The sequence below is a fragment of the Pristis pectinata genome, chromosome 8, assembly GCF_009764475.1.
Source record: "Pristis pectinata isolate sPriPec2 chromosome 8, sPriPec2.1.pri, whole genome shotgun sequence".
Lineage (NCBI taxonomy): Eukaryota > Metazoa > Chordata > Chondrichthyes > Rhinopristiformes > Pristidae > Pristis > Pristis pectinata.
In genome coordinates, this window is record NC_067412.1 from 65735473 (window position 1) to 65755277 (window position 19805).

The window sequence follows — 19805 nt, forward strand, 5'->3', positions numbered from 1 at the left end:
ACAGTTCCAGAGACACAGGTTTGATCTTGACCTGTGCAGAGTTTGCACATTCTCCCAGTGTGTGTTTCCCCTGAGTGTTCTGATATCCTCCTACACACCAAAGATGTGCTGTTTGGTGGGTCAATTGATTGTAAATTACCCCTAGTGTAGGTGGATGGCAGGAGAATTTGGCAGGTGGGGGGAGATAATGGGGATGTGTGTAAAATGGGATCAGCATAGATGGGTGGTTAATGGTCAATGCAAACACAGTGGGCCGAAAGGCCTGTTTCCATGCTGTATGGCTCTGACATTGTAACGTCCTTGCCAGTGAATAAGATGACTAGAGGTTTTCCGTCTGACTTTAAAGATTTGAGTATATAATCCGGGCTGATTCTCCAGTGTGGTACCAAGGGAGTGCTGTACTGTTGGAGGCATTGTTTACCATTTGAGAAACTGCCCTCAAGCCCAGATGGATACTCCATTTGAAGATCATCAGGAAATTGTACAAATAGCTCTAACTGAAATTTATCCCCTAAGCAATGCCAGCAATAACACTGGTTGATCATGTTTTATCATTGTTCAAGTAGGTCAAAGTCTGTGGGGAAAATTACAAAGAAAGCCTAAGTGTCCTGAGTGTACATCATTGAAAGCAACAGGAATTTTGGGAAACTGCTTGTGTGCAAATGGTGTAGAATGAATTAATTATTTAGGGATTGCATTATCTTCTCCCTACTTCTTAACAGGTCACCAAATACTGTAATTGTATCGCCTAGATTGAACCCAAATGAGGAATGTAATTTACGGCACTCAAAAAAAATTGTGCATTCATTTTAAATGTAAACTTTGGTAACCTTTCCACAGGTGAACCATGTAACATTTCCAAGTGCACGATGCACTGTTTTTGCTTTTCTGCTTTGCCCCTCCGAGATGGCCCCAGTTTATGAATAATTTGGTCTTTAACACTCCTTTGAATCGTCAAAGTTGTATTCACTTTATAACTTGCAATTTATATCCCAAGGCACCTCATGGGCAGTTCATTAAATTTGACAATGAAAGGAGATATTTGAACAGTTGCCTTAAAAATGGCCAAAGAGGTAGATTTAGGAATGTCTTTGGAGGAAGGAGGAAGAGAGGATTTTCTTTTACCCTGATTAGACATTATAAAAGTTCTTAAGTTGAAATATTTAAAGAGATGGTAATTTTCAACTGTCCAGAAAATCAGGAAGACTGAAGGTAGGTATTCCCTTCATTCACGCCTGGCTGGAGTGGTAAAAAGCATGTGGCGACACCGCCCTGTGAGGTGTCTGCAGAGACCTGTCATTCATAGTCCAGTGAAGGTGTGTCTCTGCCTCGGCACGCCTATGCCTTGGGAAGTTGTACACTCTCCACTCCGTCGACGTTACCTTTCGCTCCTGTCCCAGTCGGAGCCTCTTGTGTGTGGGGGGGTAGCCGGTCGACCTTTTCGCAAGCCTGTTTTCCAACATGTCATCGCGACTGCGGCCCGGAAGCTCGTCCACCGTCTCGGAAACCTCGTATTACGAGAGTACCGAGCGCACCAACTCTCCGAATCTCGCGTTCAACATCCCCGAGCAGAAGCAGTACCTTGGCGTTGGCAGTCCCACCACCACCGTCACCAGGGTATTCCGGCAAGGAGGCAGCCCCCAGACTACTGAATGGGTGAGGCAACTGTTCATTGTCGTCTGCTAAAATGCAGCTGCTTTTACAATCGAGGTTTTTACTTTAATGAAATAGTTTTCAATAGATAGACTTCGCGTATTGTTCTTGATACCTTTTAAGTTTCAAAGGCCTAAGTTAACAGTAGAAGACTGCAATATGTTGTATAGATCTTGAAAACTTCTGGAACTTGTCACCGAATAGCAAAAAAATAAGACAGGAGATGCAATTGGCTGAATAAACATTCACCTGTGTGGGTGGCAAGTATGCCCCTACAGGCTGCTCACAGCTGGTATTTTTTGCCCATGATTGTAAAAGATGATTGAATCTCCCTTCTCATAACTCTGATTTTGTTTTACTTCACCCTAACATTTTTGTTTATACTTGTCAACTTCCTCTTGTATCCATCTCTCCTTACCCAAATTCTTCCTCAACACCTCCCCACTTCCACAGTGCTCTACGCTTCGTCCACCCCTCAGCGAATAATGTATCAAATACCCCACTGCCAAAATTGCCATATCATTGGATTTACTGAGGTATTTCAACAGTAAAACCTTGTGATGTAAGGACAATTACAGGGGAAGGTTTGCATGATTAATTTTATCTTTTTTTTACTGTTTGGTATTCGTTGTCTCTCGATCCACCAAATCCATGCATGAACACAGTTTAAGGATTAGACGTCAAACTCCTTCATTTATTTGTTTGTTTGGAAAGATGTTTTGCTCTGCTTATTGGCAGTTAGAAGATCCTGGGTAGCTTCCAATCTATTTCTATTGTATGCAACTTTGCATGAAAAGACTGGGAACAGTTTTGATCTAGTTGGAGTAACACGAAAAATCAGAGTGAAGTGATGGCCTTTTGCTGGCTGCTTGTTTTCACTTGTTACTGGAGTAAAATAGATCTTTAGTCTTCAGCTGATCAATGCTGGAAGTGAGCTGGGCAAAATGACATCTTGCAATTCCCAGGTGGACCAAAAAAGTATGCTTAAAAATAATCCTTATTCTTGACAAATGGAAGTATTTGATCTGATTTGCTCAAAACTAATATTAAGTTAGGAAATGAGCACTGTTGTGTAAATAAAACATTGCATGTAATAGTAATTGGGGCTAGTGCACTGCATCATTTAATGCTATCAATCATTTTGTCCTTCCTCTGGTATCTGGGGAGTAGACTAATCTGGGTTGATTTCTTTATTTTCTCTCAGCACTAGTGTACGTTGTAAAATTGCAGACATTTTGTCTACAGTTATCCCATCCTTTTGATTTCTGATATAAGAAGATAAGGAGACTGATTAAATCACTAAGAAATGGGAAGAAAATCTTGAGCCACTGGCCTTGGTTCTTGCTCTGGTGCCAATCACCGTGCTCAGATCTTTGCTCAGATCATTTTTATTCTGTTCATTTTATTTATTTCTGTCACTTTCCTGTATCCACCATGGCTTGCTTACTGATGACTTCCTTTTTTGTTACATTTAATATTTCATTATCTGCTCTTGCATTTAGTATTTATGACTAATATGCACAGCTTTTTTTTCTGGTTATTAAGTAGTGATTAATACTTTTATTGCTCTGGGAATATGTTGCTGGAATTCAGAATCCTCAAGATGATGAAACTACTAGGGAGAGTGGAGGGATTCTTTAATACGATTCTGTAGCAGAAATAGAATAGAAAGTATTAGAAATCTGAAGGAATAGCATCTCTTTTTGGAGGCACAGCAGAGCAATCAATATCTGAATGGGAAAGATAGATTAATGTTCCAATGTGACACTACTCAGAACTCAGAAGTTTCTGTGTTTATTCGTGGCACATAAATTTACATCAGTTGTGAACGCTCAGTTACATCCTTCAGTGGTCTTTTATGCACTTTCAGCCTGGCTTTCTCCAGGCTTTAATGCACTGTCAGCAGATTTAAAAGAAGTCTCTTCATCATACTGAACCATTGAGTTGATGTGCATTTTTACCAATCTACTTTTGTTTCCATTTTTGAGCAAACCAAATGCTTTTCTGTTTATTCATAATTTTACTCGGTAAATCAGAAGAAATCATTGTTGGGCCAAGGATTATGATTAGGAACCAAGCCAGGAGAGAGGGGAGGAAGGCAAAATACTTGTGTATGGATCTTTAATGTTATGGAAAGATGCAGATGTGGAAGAGGGAGACTCTTAAGGTAGCAACACATAATATTAATTGCAGAACAAAGAATTAGATATTCCTATAGTTGGAGGATCTGCACATAGACATGGGATTGGAGAAGATTGTGAAGGTAGGAGCGGGTGAGGAAGATCAAGATGATAATAAGAGTCAAAGGATAGGGAATCTGTGCCATTTGGGATGCAGCCTTTACTGCAATAATGATCTGAGCTGCATTGTTCTGAATGATTAACTTTACAGAAGGTAGAGATGAGGAGGTGAGTGAGAATGAAAGACTTGCATTTAAACAGTTCCTTGTAGGACCTCAGTATCTCCCCAAGTATCTTAGAGCCCACTAAGTACTTTCAATATGATCACTATTGTAACACAGGAAATGCTGCAGCCAGTTAGTACATGGCTGGGTGCCTTTAACCAAGACCATGACGAGATAATGTGCACCAGATGCTGGTTCTAGGGATTAGTATTGACCAAGATGCAGGAGAACCTCCCTGCTGTTCTGCATGCGTGGCATCATTTATTTGTGAGGGCTGGCGGAGCCAGGCAAAGCATTGCCCATTGGGTCCTGAGCCCCACCAACTCCCACTCACATAAAGAATACTCAGTCTTGGATTTCACTTGATATTTCTTCCAGAACTTTTAAAATTCTCTTAAGTTGACCAATTTTGATTATCTTTTATTTGTCATTCAACTTTGGTCTCAGCTGAAGATTGACCAGGATAATGAGAGACTCATGCTTCCAGAGGTCCCATGTTTCAGTTAATGTATTATCTACCCAGACCTACTCTGTCCTTTCTGGTGTAAAATATTCGATCACACCATTCAAAGAAGAGTGTGGCTTTTCCTCCTAAATTGATCAATATTTGTCACTGCTCATATCTGATTATTCAATTTCATTGACTTGTGAGACTTTGTTGAACCCAAGTTTCCTGTTGCATTTCCCTGCCTTGCAGTTGTGTCTACACATTAGAAGCAGATCATTATCTCTATATTGAGCTCTGTCATGGCAGGGCATTACCAGGCAGACAGAGCAAAAGGTTCAAAGATGTTCTCAAAGTAACCTGAGAAAGTATTATTCTTGGGCTAGTATGCTCAAAATGGAGAAGGATCATTTGGGGTGGTGCTGAGAACCTCAAATCCATGTATTGGAAAGTACAGTGTAGATGGTGGAAGGAGTGTACCAATTCCCAAATTACACACCCATCTCCTTTTAAGCATCTCCTGCCCCAATGATGCAGAGTCTGCACATCCCACATAGGCCTCGACAGTCACCTCAGAACCCACAGAACTGGATTGGAAGCAAGTCATCGTCAATCCTGAGGCATTCTCTAAGGAAAAAAATAACTCATCAGCTGTAAAGTGCTTTGACAAATTGAGGCTAAGAAAGCCATTATATGAATACTAAATGTTAGTATTAACTGCCTCATTTGTGAAGTGCCTTGGCTTATTATTGTTATAGATGGTATAAAATACAAGATAATGTTGGTGGGTCAGAAAAATTTAGCTATGAACTTATTTTGTTGAAGGAGACAATGAAGTAATAGAAAACAATGCAGCAACAATTTGCATCCAAAGGTTAAGTCTGAAGAATCAATAGGAATAGTTGCTTGGGCCTTGTCATAATCCGATGTGTTATAACCCGTTGCAGTTCTGTTGCATCCTGCAAGTGAGGTGTAGAGTTGGGAAATGGTTCAAAACTCTTGAGCCACAAAATTTGTTGAAAAGGTCCTTTAATAGTTCTTGATCTTCATTTAGATATCTAAGTGGTTTAAAGTCCGCTTTAATGATCAGCTCAAGATGGGAGTGAGTGTGTTGGAGTTCGCAGTGTGTGAATTGATTGGGCAGATGGGGTACAGGCTCTCCCATTGCTAAATTGATGTGCATTATATCCATTTTATGCCTCTAATGCTTGAATATAAACTACTTGCCTCTTTTTTTATTCAAGTTAGATACCTGTGGTAAAAACTTGAGGATTTGGTAATGAACTTCCAATTTACAATGGAAACGTTAACTAGGAAATTTCATAGATCACTTGGCCATACTCGAACCTCCTGCAGATGGGGAGGAACTCAAAGGAATTTATAAGCCAACGACTTCCAACATGAAGTATCAACATTATGTTCACAAAGGAGGTTTTAGTGAAAGTAATTAATAACTTTATGCTTCTCTGGCAAAACTTTACCTAATGGGTTCCCCTGTTGACAAAAATTCACACCTATTTTGTGGAAATACATTTCATGTTAAGTGCAGATAGGAATGATTATTTGCTGATATGATATAATTTAAGCACACATTTTAATCCTCAAGAAAGCATTGGCACTACTTCAAATATTGAAATAATTCAATAATTACAAGCTATGTGCGCGGGCATAAGGGTGTATCTAAAAGCAAATCAGTACACTAAAAGCAAATTGGCTGCAATACCAATAGATAATAATTAGGAAAAGAGAGAGACAAAGCAATCCCCAGTTTTTTTTTCCTCAAGCTATCCACTAAAATATTTCTACAATCCCTATTTATCAAAAGCTTGATAATTTGCAAACCTATTGTAATAACCGATAATTTTGTATGGAGCCATTTTGAAATATTATAGCAACGCTATAATGGCCTGATCATTTGCTTTTTTTTTAAACTGCTAGTTGGACCTTTTTCTTACTTTTTCTTTAGCCAACACAACAGGAATACTTACATTTTAAATACTTGATTGAGAAGCATTGAGGTGTTCTTTAAGATTTTCTATTTGTCTTGTATTTGTAAGTTTATGTTTGGTCACAGTCCTCTGATTCAATGCATCATCCTTTGGAAGAAACTGAAGGAGAATAATTATGTCGGTAAATCTATTTAGAAAAAATCCCTCAAATCCCTTTAATGTGGATGGACTTAAACTAATTTCCCTTGTTTTGAACAAACTCACTTGACTCCTTACATCTCACCCCATTTTCTTTTCTACCTTTTCATGTCCCTGTAGTATCTGTCATTTTTTTTTAGTTACTTTCCTTCTCTATCTTTCCTCACCTACATTTTGTCACCTTACTTTCTGACTTGTTTGACTTCTTATCTTCCCTTACTTGTACCTTTCTGATCTCTGCCCTTCCCTTTCCCTTATCTCCCTTTTCCTCATTTATTTTCCTTTCTACTTATTTCTTTTTGTGCTCCTGACCCCCTTCAATTCCTTGCCTGCCCTTCATTCCCCTCCCTTGCCTTTTGCCAAGAAGACCTTGGTCTGATTTATGAAACATTCAATTCATAGAACATAGAACATTACAGCACAGTACAGGCCCTTTGGCCCATGATGTTGTGCTGACATTTTATCCTGCTCTAAGATCTATCCAACCCTTCCCTCCCACATAACCCTCCATTTTTCTGTCATTCATGTGGCTATCTAAGAGTCTCTTAAATGTCCGTAATGTATCTGCTCCCACAACCTCTGCCAGCAGTGCATTCCACGCACCCACCACTCTCTGTATAAAAAAACACTTACCTCTGACAACCCCCTAAAACCTTCCTCCAATCACCTTAAAATTATGTTAGCCATCTTCGCCCTGGGAAAAAGTCTCTGTCGACTCAATCTATGCCTCGTATCATCTTGCACACTTCTATCAAGTCACCTCTCATTCTCCTTCTCCCCAAAGAGAAAAGCCCTAATTCACTCAACCTATCCTCCATAAGACATGTTCTCCAATCCAGGCAGCATCCTGGTAAATCTCCTCTGCACCGTCTCTAAAGCTTCCATATCCTTCCTGTAATGAGGCGATCAGAACAGAACACAATACTCCAAGTGTGGTCTAAGCAGAGTTCTGTAGAGCTGCAACATTACCTCGTGGCTCTTGAACTCAATACCCTGACTCATGAAGGCCAACACACCATACGCCTTCTTAACAACCCTATCAACCTGCGTGGCAACCTTAAGGAATCTATGGATGTGGACCCCGAGATCCCTCTGTTCCTCAACACTGCCAAGAGTCCTGCCATTAACCTTGTATTCTGTCTTCAAATTCAATCTTCCAAAGTGTATCACTTCACACTTTTCCGGGTTGAACTTCATCTGCCACTTCTCAGCCCAGGTCTGCATCCTATCAATTTCCTGTTTTAATCTACAGCAACCTTCTACACTAACCACAACACCACCAACCTTCGTGTCATTAGCAAACTTACTAACCCACCCTTCCACATCCTCATCCAAGTCATTTATAAAAATCACAAAGAGCAGGGGGTCCCAGACAAGATCCCTGCGGAACACCACTGGTCATCGACCTCCAGGCAGAATATGCTCCATCTACCACCATCCTCTGTCTTCTATGAGCGAGCCATTTCTGAATCCACACAGCCAAGTTTCCCTGGATCCCATATCTCCTGACTTTCTGAATGAGCCTTCCATGAGGAACCTTACAAATGCCTTACTAAAATCCATGTACATCACATCCACTGCTCTATCTTCATCAATGTGCTTTGTCACATCCTCAGAGAAAACAAACAGGCTCAGGAGGTACAACCTGTCCCTCAGAAAAAAGCTATCCGTTCTTTTTCCAGAAACGAATTGTTGTTGGCAAATGCCTTGAAGCTATGCAGTCTGTAATCATAATAATATGATTAGCTGCTTAGAACTGTTGGGGAAAGCACTTAAGAAAGATGTAAAGCATTTAGCTATGATATAGGCTATGTCTTATAATCTTTGCTTTACAAATATTATCAAGCAAAATAAATATCTGATATGTACTTCTGTGTAAAATACTACATTTGAAGTGCCCAGTGAGTCATCTGGATTACACTTGCAAAACAATGGCCCATTTGACAGCAAAACTTATCTGGAGTTAATATGTGTACCAAGTTGGACATACTTTGGGGGGAACAGGAAAGGAGAATTAACCCCCGTTGTTTGTAACTTGCAAAATTGCGAGGTGTAATGGAAAGAGTATTCTTACTGAAGTCAAGAAATTGCTCAAGTATTGTCGCAATTTTGTCATTATATGAACAGCTTTGATCTCTTTCTGTCAATGCAGAAACAAAACAGTGACAATCGTTTGTTTGGACTAAGAAAATGCAAATCACAATTGTGATCTTTGAGGCAAGCTACATTGACATCTGTGTATTTCTAGCTTACTTAAGACTATTCTAGTGGAGTGAAAAGCTCTTACCCTTCCTTCTTATTGCAAAGGGGTCGAAATTATTGTCAAGGTTTTTCTGGCAGAGTTTGCTGAGATTTTCCAAGATTTCCATTGAAATCTCTTGGATCCTGGTGCAGGAACCACAACCCATTCATTTGAAGAGTGAGAAGGGTGACCGTCGGACTGTGAGGAAGAATAAGGAGGATTGCAGTTTTTTTTATTTTTGTTTGTCTTTTATTACATATTTAATTTAGAATATTTTGGTAATTGTTGATGTATTTAATTCAATTTTAATAGATTTCACATGTTGAACTTATTTTAAACTGTCACAAGCACCTGGCAAGACAGGCAACACAAAGCCCACAACACATGACTCCAGGGTTATATTTCCTAGGTACACCTGGAGGTGTGAAAGACAAAAAGAAAACAAAAACTTAATAGCAACAGTGGTCATCAAATTCCTCTGAACCTGGGATGGTGACAGGAGATTAGATTGAAACTATTGTTAAGCAGTGGTGTTGCTCCTTAGAAAATTATTACAGTTTCTAAGGAGGGGTTTAATCTAATATAGTAAGTCAATGAAGATAGTTTTTAATTGATTATTTGCAGATGAAAATTTAAAAAGTGACTTTTTTTCAGCCAGAAGAGCAGCAGGTAGAATTTCAAACAAATAACAAAGACTGAACTGTTTTAAAAGGATCAGCTAGTTTAAAAGAAATCAATTGATCTCAGCTTTCATAATTTTAATTGGGTCAACATCTACATCCTGTTAGAGAAAAGTGTGCCACATTTCCGATAGCCTTCTAAGTATCTGTTTGGAAAGATGTCCATGCACACCATGTGGAAATGTGGATGGCTGCCCTTGGCTGAATGAAGAAGTGATTAATTTGATGATGTAGTGGGGCTTGGTCCTAATGTGCCAATACAAATGCCCTATAGTGTTAATTTGCCCAGAGCAAAGGTATAGGTGCTGGCCATAGTCTTCCAGCCTTAATGTATGAGAGAATCAGGAACTTGACACACTGGCTGCTTTGAAAACCTTTAAAATTTCTACTTGCTCTGCACCTTCACCTCTACTGGTGGGCATATTGGTTCAGTGTCATAACAGGCTTGTCATCAAAGTTGAAAGACATGGCAGAAAGATATTTATAGGGATTAATTTGGCTAAGCAATTGAAAACAATAGTTTGTAGCTAATGGCTGTTTCTTGGACTAGAGGAAGGTGAATTGTGGTGTTCTCCGGGGTTTAATGTTAGGACCATTGTATTTTTCTTCTACATTAATTGACCTAGATTTGGAGGCATAAATAACAATTTCTAAATTTGCAGGTATCACAGAAATGGACAGAGTTGTGAACTGTGAAGAGGATAGTGACAAGTTGCAGCAGGATATAAACAGGCTGGTGGAATAGGTGGATGCATGGCAGATGAAGTTTAATGTAGTGAAATAATGAGGTGATGATCAGAGGTTGGGACTGATTTATTTCGTGAAGGCTTGGGGGAGATTTGATAGAAGTGAGGGGTTTGGACAGAGTGGTTGGTGGGAGGCTGTTTCCTTTGGTGGAAGGATCAAAAACTGGTCATGTTGCAAAATAAAGGAGAAGGGAATTAAGAGTGACATGAGGAAAAACTTTTTTTATGCAGTATGTGGTTGGAATCTGGAATGCACTACCTGTAGATGTGGAGGCAAGTTCCGTTGTGGTGTCCAAGAGGGAATGGGATCAATATATGATTAAGTAACATTTGTATGGCCAATGGAGAAGAGTATAGGAGATGGAACTAGAGGGTCACTCCAATAGAAAGCCAGCATGGATGTGATGGGCTGAATGGTCTCCTATTTCTATGATGTCAGTAGCTCACTACTGAGGGAACTGGAAAACATTACAACCAGAGATCCCTGAAGGTTAGAAAAACATTCATGACAATGCCATGTGCAATGTTTTGTCTGATGGGAAACCAGAAGCGAACTGTAGCCATACCTATTTCAAATACTTAGATTAGTTAATTGCAAGCAATTTTGATCAGACTTTTTCAAATTAAAATCACATCCAAGAATTGACCATTGTTGGAAAACACATCTCGTGAAATCAAGTCATTTTTAGTGTTTAACTAATTGTATTAAAGGAGGTTTCAGATTTCATTTCTTCTGACACATTTCAATGTAATTTGTTTTTGTTGCATTTTGCTGAACACAATATGTAAATTTATTGGGCCTTTCTATTACATTAGCCCCTTATCTTGCTCTTTAAGGCATCCCCAGTGATTCAGAACCCATGCTGAATTGAAAATCAAAACAAAAACTGCAGATGCTGAAAATCTAAAATAAAAGCAGAAAATGCTGGAAATGCTCAGGCTGCTTCTGTGGGAAGAGAAACAGAGTCAATGTTTCAGGCTGAAGGCCTTCATCCAAACTGGGTAGGAGACAAAAACTTGTTAAGCTGCAGGGAGGGTAGGGGAAGGGGATATCTCTGATAGGGTAAAACCAGGGTAACCATCTGCAAACTGCTCTTTGAATCAGAATAAAATCTCTTGATGTACACAGGATTTTCAATTATGCTTTGACACACCCCTACAGGTGTAATTGGGTGACATTTATTTACTTAGGGTTTGTTCATGTGGCTGCTTGTGATGCCTTGTGTGTGATCATTTGTCATTTGCCTATTGTTTGCAATTGATTTTGTTTATGCTGCATGACCAAGGCCAAAGTATTTAAACTTTTAGGAAGATAATCAGCATAATTCAAAAATGAAATATTTAACTTTAAAATTTCAATTTTAATATATTGTTTAAATAAAATCTATGATGCTTCTACTTAAATTCAACCCCTGAATAAAGTTTTAGTCAACTCTCTTAAAGCCTATTTACGTCATCTAACTTTGTCTGATTGCACTTGTCTGATAGACCTTGAGATGGTCTTTCTATATGGAAGGCACAAAATAAATCCAATTTTCATTAAATGCCCACTTGGCTTAGATTAATGCACTTTCTTGTGGTGTAAGACTTTGAGCACTTAATCTTAGAGGAAACTTCATATTGGTACCTAGGAAATGCTACATTCTTAGAGATACCCACTTTTGGATTAGAGGTTGATTCAGAGGCTTCATCTATCTGGTGAGATCCAAAAAGGCCTTTTCATCTCCAGTGTCCTCCTAACATTTGTCTTCAACCACCTAAACAGGTTTAACTGATCATTCTTATACATATTTAGACTGCTCCACTGCCCCATTTGCCCACAAAATAATAGTGATTATATTTCAAAAATAGAAATTGGCTGTTTCGCATCCTTGGGACACCAAAAGGCATTAAAGAAACTATGTAAGTTCTTTTATCACACTGGATCACTGTGTTCGTACAGACAAAAAGTGCTGCGGCAATTTGCATAGCATACCTATACAAGCAAATTAACTTCTGAATATTTGAGAATATTGCACGCTGGTAAAATATCTCCTATTACGTAGATATACTGATATGAAGTGCTGACAATTCACATTCAGAATTTAATTTGCATTTTGCTTATATAAACACTTTTTATTTTCAGATACTTGTTAGCAAGATTAATATTTGTTTTGAATGGAACCAAACATCCTCTACCTGAGATTAAGGACTTTTATTCAAAATGCATAATTCATAAACTGGCTTTCAAATCATGTTTTATGCTTAAACATAATTTTATGATTAATTTAACAAAAAACTTCCATGCAAATATCCATTGGCAGATGTTACCTAAAGATAACTTAAAATGGTTATATTTGGCTGTAAATAACTGAATATAATTCTTTTAAGTTTTCTAATATGCTTCTACATATTCTGGTGCAACTGCGAAATATTGTGCCGCAGACTTAGCTGAAAACCCACAGTTTTTATGTCTCAGGCACTAGAAATCAAACTGGTATTTGATGACTAATAGTAACATCATTGCAGGATTTTTTTGCTGATTGTTAGAAAAGTATACAAAATTGATCTGGAACTTTTTTCAGTAGTATATCTCAGAGTTTCATGCAGCATAATCCACATATTGTTATTGCCTTTACTAGTCTGATGGATCTATCAGAGCTAAATTTTGTTTGAGATCCCTTTGTAGCATCTAATTTTCACATTGTGGTTTTCAATTCATGCATTGCATCTTCAGCTGGGATAATTTCATTGTTGCAGAATCTGTTCTGTGCTGGTCAGCTATCAATGACTATATTGGACTGTGCAATAATTTATTATCAATTTCTTTACTTTCTTTGGAAATGAAATGGGCTTTGCTTTGAAAGTACTTCTTAAAAATAGATGCAGTATTAATTATAAAACGTGAATTGGGAGTAAGAATTAGACACTGTCACCCTTCACCAGCAGCATTGTCAGAGGTTATAATTAAATTTGAGAGAATCCTGTACAGTTTATGCAGGTTGGAATCATTCTACTTGAAATAGGAATCCTAGATTATTTTCTGCTCTTAAGTACTTCTGCTGCAGATTGCCAAAGTAAACTGACTCAGAACATACCGGGATTCAAACCAGTGAGTTTTCTGGTCAAGCTGTGCTGGCTTTTCTAACCAGACCTCCAAAGACTTTGCAATAAATCACTCATTATCAGAACTTTTCTTCCTCCTACAATCTAACCCACATTAGAGTTGTTGCATCTTCTGCATTCTTCAGCCTGCACATTACTACTTAGACATTTTACCTTCTCGCTGAATTGTAGCAATTCCCTGAAAGTATATTTGACTAGAAATTATAGTGTAGCATAATTATTGTACTCAATGGTTGCAGTAATGGAGCAACAATGACTATTGTGGTCTTTAGGGCTTCCACTGCAACCTTTAGTTGTGCTGGGGAGGTCCTAGTGCCTGAGTGGGCCTGTGCTGTTATTGTGGCTCAAAGGAGGGAAGGTGAGGCAGAATTGCAGGCAGCAGACCAGGGGTTCAGGGCCTAGGACCCTGGGATTTGAATGATGGGGCAGGGTAGAATACTGGAGATTGGAAGATGGTGAGGGTGGGGTTCAGTGTTGTAGCTAGTTAGATTGAGTCAAAGATGGTGGTAGGCGTTGAGCATGAAGAATGAAGGTAAGTAATTGACTTACTTGCTAGAGTCCCAGAGGACTAGGTTGTCCTGGATGTGCCCAGTGATGAGCACTCCTGTGATAACATGATCAAAATTCCATTGTGAAGTTCTAAAAGAGGCGTTGTATGGGTCATCCCATGTACTGCATCCTGCCACCACATAAGGGAAGCAAAGATGAATCAGACCCCGAAGTGTCCAATAAAATTCCCATAGTGATCTGAAATGACCCAGAAATATGATTGTTGCATTTCACTTCAGAAAATGAAAGTGATTCTCTATTGCATAATGCTGAAAATCTGTCTTATGTGCTTGAATATAGGTAGACAAAATTGATCTGAATCACCTGGAAATGTTGTTCAGTGGAATTTCCCTGTAATATTCAGGCATATGCACAACATGAGACGTATGACTCTGAATATGCTTTCCTAAACTGTAACTTGTTATTGTTCTTGACAGAAATACCTGTCCAGTGAGATCACCTTTTAGCACTCAGTTCTGTGTTGTGGTTTCTAATTTATGTGTGGTATTCTTTGATGTGATCAGGTGGAATGATTTTATGCTTGCAGAATCTGTTAGGTGGAGAATGGTTTTAATGGCAGAATACCATTTTGGACTGATGAATGTTTAATTGTCAATTTACTTTCTTTATACAGAAGCAAATTTAGAATTGCATTAAAGATAGATGTCATCATTTGTGTCATTTCCATGGGAATTTATTGTAATGTCTCTAAAGTAGATGATGTCTATCTCTATGCCAACTACTGTCCTCTCCATTTTAAGTAGATTATCCTTAAATGTTCTATGAAATTAAAAATATTGCTTTTAGCACTGAAATTACACTTTTCTTCTTTGGCATTCCCTCATGATCTGGGATGACTTATTTCCATTCCAGTTTTGTGGGTACTGAGGTGACTGATGAAGCCAATGTGGGACCTGCAGATCTTGCAACAAGTAGGCCAGGAGGTGCTTGGTGAGGTTAATGGGTGGTTAGCTTGGGAGATGGTGTGCCACCATTTGCGCTAGGCAGCTAATGTATGGACTAGAATTCTCAGTGTTATCCCAAATGCTGCTTCTTGATGAACAGTAGTATCCAGGGATTCCTAGAAGTTTGTGAGAAAGTTGCACTTTCTCAAGGAGGTTTTGAAAACATCCTTGTATGTTTTCCTCTGTTCACATGGTAATCTCTTTCTATGACAGAGCTCAGAATAGTGAATCTCTTTTGGGAGTCTGGTGTTAGGTATGTGTGTGACGTGGCCTGATCAATGGAACTGACTGAATGTAATTAGGGCCTCAATTCTGGGGGTGTTAGCCTGGAAGTGGACAATGACATTGCTTCACTTTTCCTGCCAGCTGATTTGTAGGAATTTTGCAGATCTTGCATTTGTGGCTCAGCGCAAATATCTGGGTCTTCCAGTTTATGTGTTATTTGATTAGATGATAAACAATAAGGCACAGATTGTGGCCAATCAAGTCATTGATGCTCTTCATTATCTCAACACCAAAGGCAATTTTGTTGTTCTCCATAGGATTCGAGCCAACTTTGCTTTCCAACTGAGTGACCGCCTATGATTTTATTTATATTTTCTTTTAATATATGATTAGGTAAGCTGTCGTGAATTAAACTTGTCTAGCCAGTTTTCTGTTCCAACAAGGTGTGGATTCCTGTGCGTACTTTTGCTTACAGAGCAAATGAATGTCTGCTTCTGTGGATTTTATTTTAAATAGGAAGGCAGAAACATTTTCTGTGCCTTTGCAAGTACAGAATAAAGAAAAGAACACTGCCAGATGTGGTGTGTATTTGTGGAACAGCCACCCATCTCGACTTTCAGGATGGCATGCAAGCTGTGATCTCAACCCATGGGGCCACAACAGATGCAATGGCAGTGCAGACTGATGTCAAGCAAGGCTGCATCTTTGTCTCAAGGGTCTTCTCCACCTTCCTTGCTTCAGTGCTGCACTTCACTTCTGACAAGCTGCCTCCTGGAGTGAAGCTAATCTACAAGGCAAATAGGAAATCGTTCAACCTACGGTGCAGTCACTCCAGAACCAAAATTACTACAAGCTGAATAATTAAGCTCTAATGTGTAAATGGTGCTTCTGTATAGACAATTTGGAGGCTAAGCTCTAAGTCATCACCAATTCATTCACTGAAGCATCTGAGAGAATGGGCTTTACACACAACATTTGCAACATAAAGATCCTTTACTAACTTACCTCCACTGCACAACACCACCTGATACAATAAAGGTCCAAGACACCACCCTACAAAACATGAACCACTTCCCATATCTCAGGAGCTACTTCTGAATTAAGGCAGATAACAGGTGATGAAATTCACTATTGCCTTATACTCGGCTAGCACAGCCTTTGGCCATCTGAGAAAACAGTAATTTAAAGATTTAGACTTCAAAACTTGCACAAAGCTCCCAGTCTACAAGACATCAGTGATCCCTGCCCCTCCGATATGCTCCTGAGATGTGAACAGTCTACAACAGGTACTTCAAAACATTAGAGAGAGGCCATCGATGATGTTTCTGGAAATTGCTCCAAATCCACTGGCAGGAAAAATTATCCAATTTCAGCAGCATCTCTCAGCCTAACATCTCTAGCTTCAAGGCTCTAATTGTATGCAGTCAATGGGTGGGCCATTTGTTGCATTCTCAATATCATACTCCTACACCAGATGCTGTACTTCAAGCTCAGTTGCAATAAGAGGTGGCCAGAAGAAACAAACGTGGTAAAAGTGTAACACCCCTCACTGACTCATTGGAATTCCTGGCCCATGATCAATCAAAGTAGAGAAAGGGCCATTGATATGCCCAGTATTCACCTGCCTGTTCCGTCAATCCTGCACCATGTGTGGCAAACTCTGTGGGACTTATGTTGGCTTCTTCAGCCACATCAGAACTAGCACAGCTAGAGTGGAAGCAAGCCATTCTTGACCCTGAGAGGCTGTCTAAGAACAGAAGCTCTTCAATGGAAGTAGTTGGAAAAGTTCTGTTAAAATGAGTTTTGTTTTGGGCTTGTTGCAGGTTGCCATTCAGAATCCAGCTCTTCAGTTTTCTTACTAATCTTGCTGAGAGCTAAACTTTAACCCAAGTCTAAGAATCTGCTAATGAACCCTGGGAGAAAAGAAACAATCATTTAAAAAAAACAAGTTGTGTGAATGGAAAGGGGCAAGTTAGTGGAGTGGTCTTCCTTTACACTTGTGGTGATTCCCAACAAAGCAGTAAGAGGTGATGCAATCCTGAAACTGATTTAAGGGAATGAAGCTGGGTAGGTGGAGGGAGAATTATTCGGAGACCATTTTTGAGTAGTGATCAGAATTCATTTAGGTTTATCATAGTTATAGGAAAGGACAAAGATAAAATAGGACTTGAGTTTCCAAACTGGGAAAAGGCCACTTTTACAAAACTGAGAGATTATTTAGTAAAAGTGAACTCAAAAGTTAATTAGTCTCAAGAATACAAGGTATTTAAGAAAGAGATTCAAGGTGTGCAGTGTTAAAATGTTCTCACAAGAGAAAAGGGTGTGACTGCCAAGTCAAGAGAAAGCTGCGCAGAGTACAGGACAAGGTAATAAAAGGATGTTTATATCAGTCACTGAGAGCTTAATACAGCAGAAAGCTTGGAAGAGTATAAAAGGTAAAGTAATGAACTTAAAAGGTAAATTGGGAAAGCAAAGAGAGGGTATGAAAAATTACTGCCAAGTGAAATCAAGCCAATTCTGATGAAAGGCCATCAACTTGAAACATCAATTGTGTAATGTTAATTGTCTCTCCTCAGTGCTGTCTCACCACTGAGCATTTAAAAAAAAACAGCATTTTCTGCTTTTAATTACAGGCCTGTCAGTTTAAGTTCTGTGGTGGACAAATTATTAGAATCCATTCTAATGAATAGTATAAATCTTCATTTAGATAGGTTAACCTGGGACAGTTGTGTCTGACTAACTTGATTGAGTTTTTTAAAGCAGTATATCAAGGAGGATTGAATTGTAGTCTGTGTGGATTTTAGCAAGGCTTTTGACAAGGTCCTAAATGGCTAGCTGGTCAAAAAAGTAAAAGTCTGAGTTCAAAGAGAGAGTGGCACCTTGGATCCAACATACGGCTGGTGGCAGGAAGCAAAGGGTTATACTAGTTGTGTGTCTTTGCGACTATAGGGATGTTTGTATCAGGGATCCCAAGACTCATTACAGAAAGTAGGGGACAAAGTACTATCAAAAAATAGTTTAGACATAAATGTGAATGAAGGTTGGCATCATAATGAGGAGGGAAGCTTTGGAGAGCAGGAAATATAGATGCCTGGTCATTTGGGCAGAAAAATGGCCCAGGAAAGTGTGAAGTAATGCATTTGTGGAGGTACAAGACAAGGGAATATACAACACATGGGGGGATATCAAGTAGTCTGGAAAAACAAAGGGGTGTTGGAATGCATGTCCACAGGTCCAGTGGGACAGGTACTTGTGAAGATTTATTACATTTTTTCCTTTATTGGTCAAGGCATAGAATATAGGAATAGAGGTTATGCTAGAAATGTGTGCAACACTAGCTGGGCCATGGTTTGAGTACTGTGTACTGTTCTGGTCACTACAAGTACAGGAAAGATATGATTGGAATGGAGAGGGTGCAAAGGAGATTTGAGGATGTTGCTAGGAGTGGAAAATTGTACGTATGAGGGAAGATTGGATAAGCAAAGAGTTGTTCTCTTTGGAACAGAGGAGGCTGGGGGGGGGGGACTTAATTTTGGTGAATAAAATTATGAAGGGCTTAGACAGAGTAAGTAAGAAGGGCACGTTTCACTAAGGCAAGAGGTAAAACCAGGGGACATAGAGCTAAGTTGATTCATAGAAGGATTAGAGGGGAGATGAAATACTTTTCAGCCCAAGCACGTTGGCAGTACTGAATACGCCTCCTTATATGGAGGAAAAGGCAGGAACCTTCACCACCATTTAAACAATACTTGCACATATCCTCAAAGCTGTGACCTGCAGGATGAAAAACTTAGTGCTGGGAGTTGGAATTAAATTGGGTTTCTTTATTCAATAGGCTAAATGGCTTCATATTTTATATTTGTCTGATTAGCCAACACTCCAAACATGCAAAAATATTAACTTGAATATCATGAGTCCATATCGCATGCAACAAATGTAAATCCAGAAATACTATTATTACTGATTTCATCCTTGTCTACCTTGTTATACTGTCAAAGAACTTGAATTTGTCGGATGCTATTTCCCTTTCATAAATCATATTATTTACATAGTTTTCTAGGTGTAACTTTTTGACTAACAGATTACAGAATTTTCCTGTGCTGATGTCAGGTTAACTGATCTGTAGGGGTACCCTGTTTTCTCTCTCCATTCTTTCTTGAGAAGTAGGGCTGCCTTTGCCATTTACAATCCACATGGACTGGGAAGTTCAGAAGATTAGCAATGATCCATCCACTTTCTCTGCAACTCTCCTGTAGAATCCTAAAGTTTGGTCCATTGGGATCAAGAGAATTTGATGTCGTTCACTTCCATTAATTTGTTCTTTACATTTTCTTATCAATATTAGTTACTCATTCTTATTAGACCCTTATATTCACCACCACTACTGGAGTATTTATTGTGACTGTATTGTGAAAACAGGTACATAATAGAGCCTAGAATTTCCAGTGCAAGCTTAATTGTGAGCTTGATTGGGTTAGATACTGTTGGGGAGAAAGCAATTTGGTTACATCAAAATTGAGTTGCAGTCAAGGTTGGTTGGTGGTTGCGTGAGTTGGGTGATGGAACAAGGACTGATGGCACTTCTTGCAGAGGCAGAAAGATGTTGGAAGAGATCAGGAACATGCATTTTTGTGTAAGTGGGGA

General features: G+C 39.1%; 1 protein-coding gene across 1 annotated transcript in view; it reads left to right on the plus strand.

The window, feature by feature from the left end:
- Positions 1-1323: 1323 nt before the first annotated feature.
- Positions 1324-19805, plus strand: part of pof1b (POF1B actin binding protein) — a 73903-nt gene continuing 55421 nt past the window's right edge. Inside the window, exon 1 of the mRNA XM_052021348.1 lies at positions 1324-1656. Within this exon, the coding sequence (XP_051877308.1) occupies positions 1462-1656 (195 nt within the window). The 5' untranslated portion in view covers positions 1324-1461. The remainder of the gene's footprint in view (positions 1657-19805) is intronic.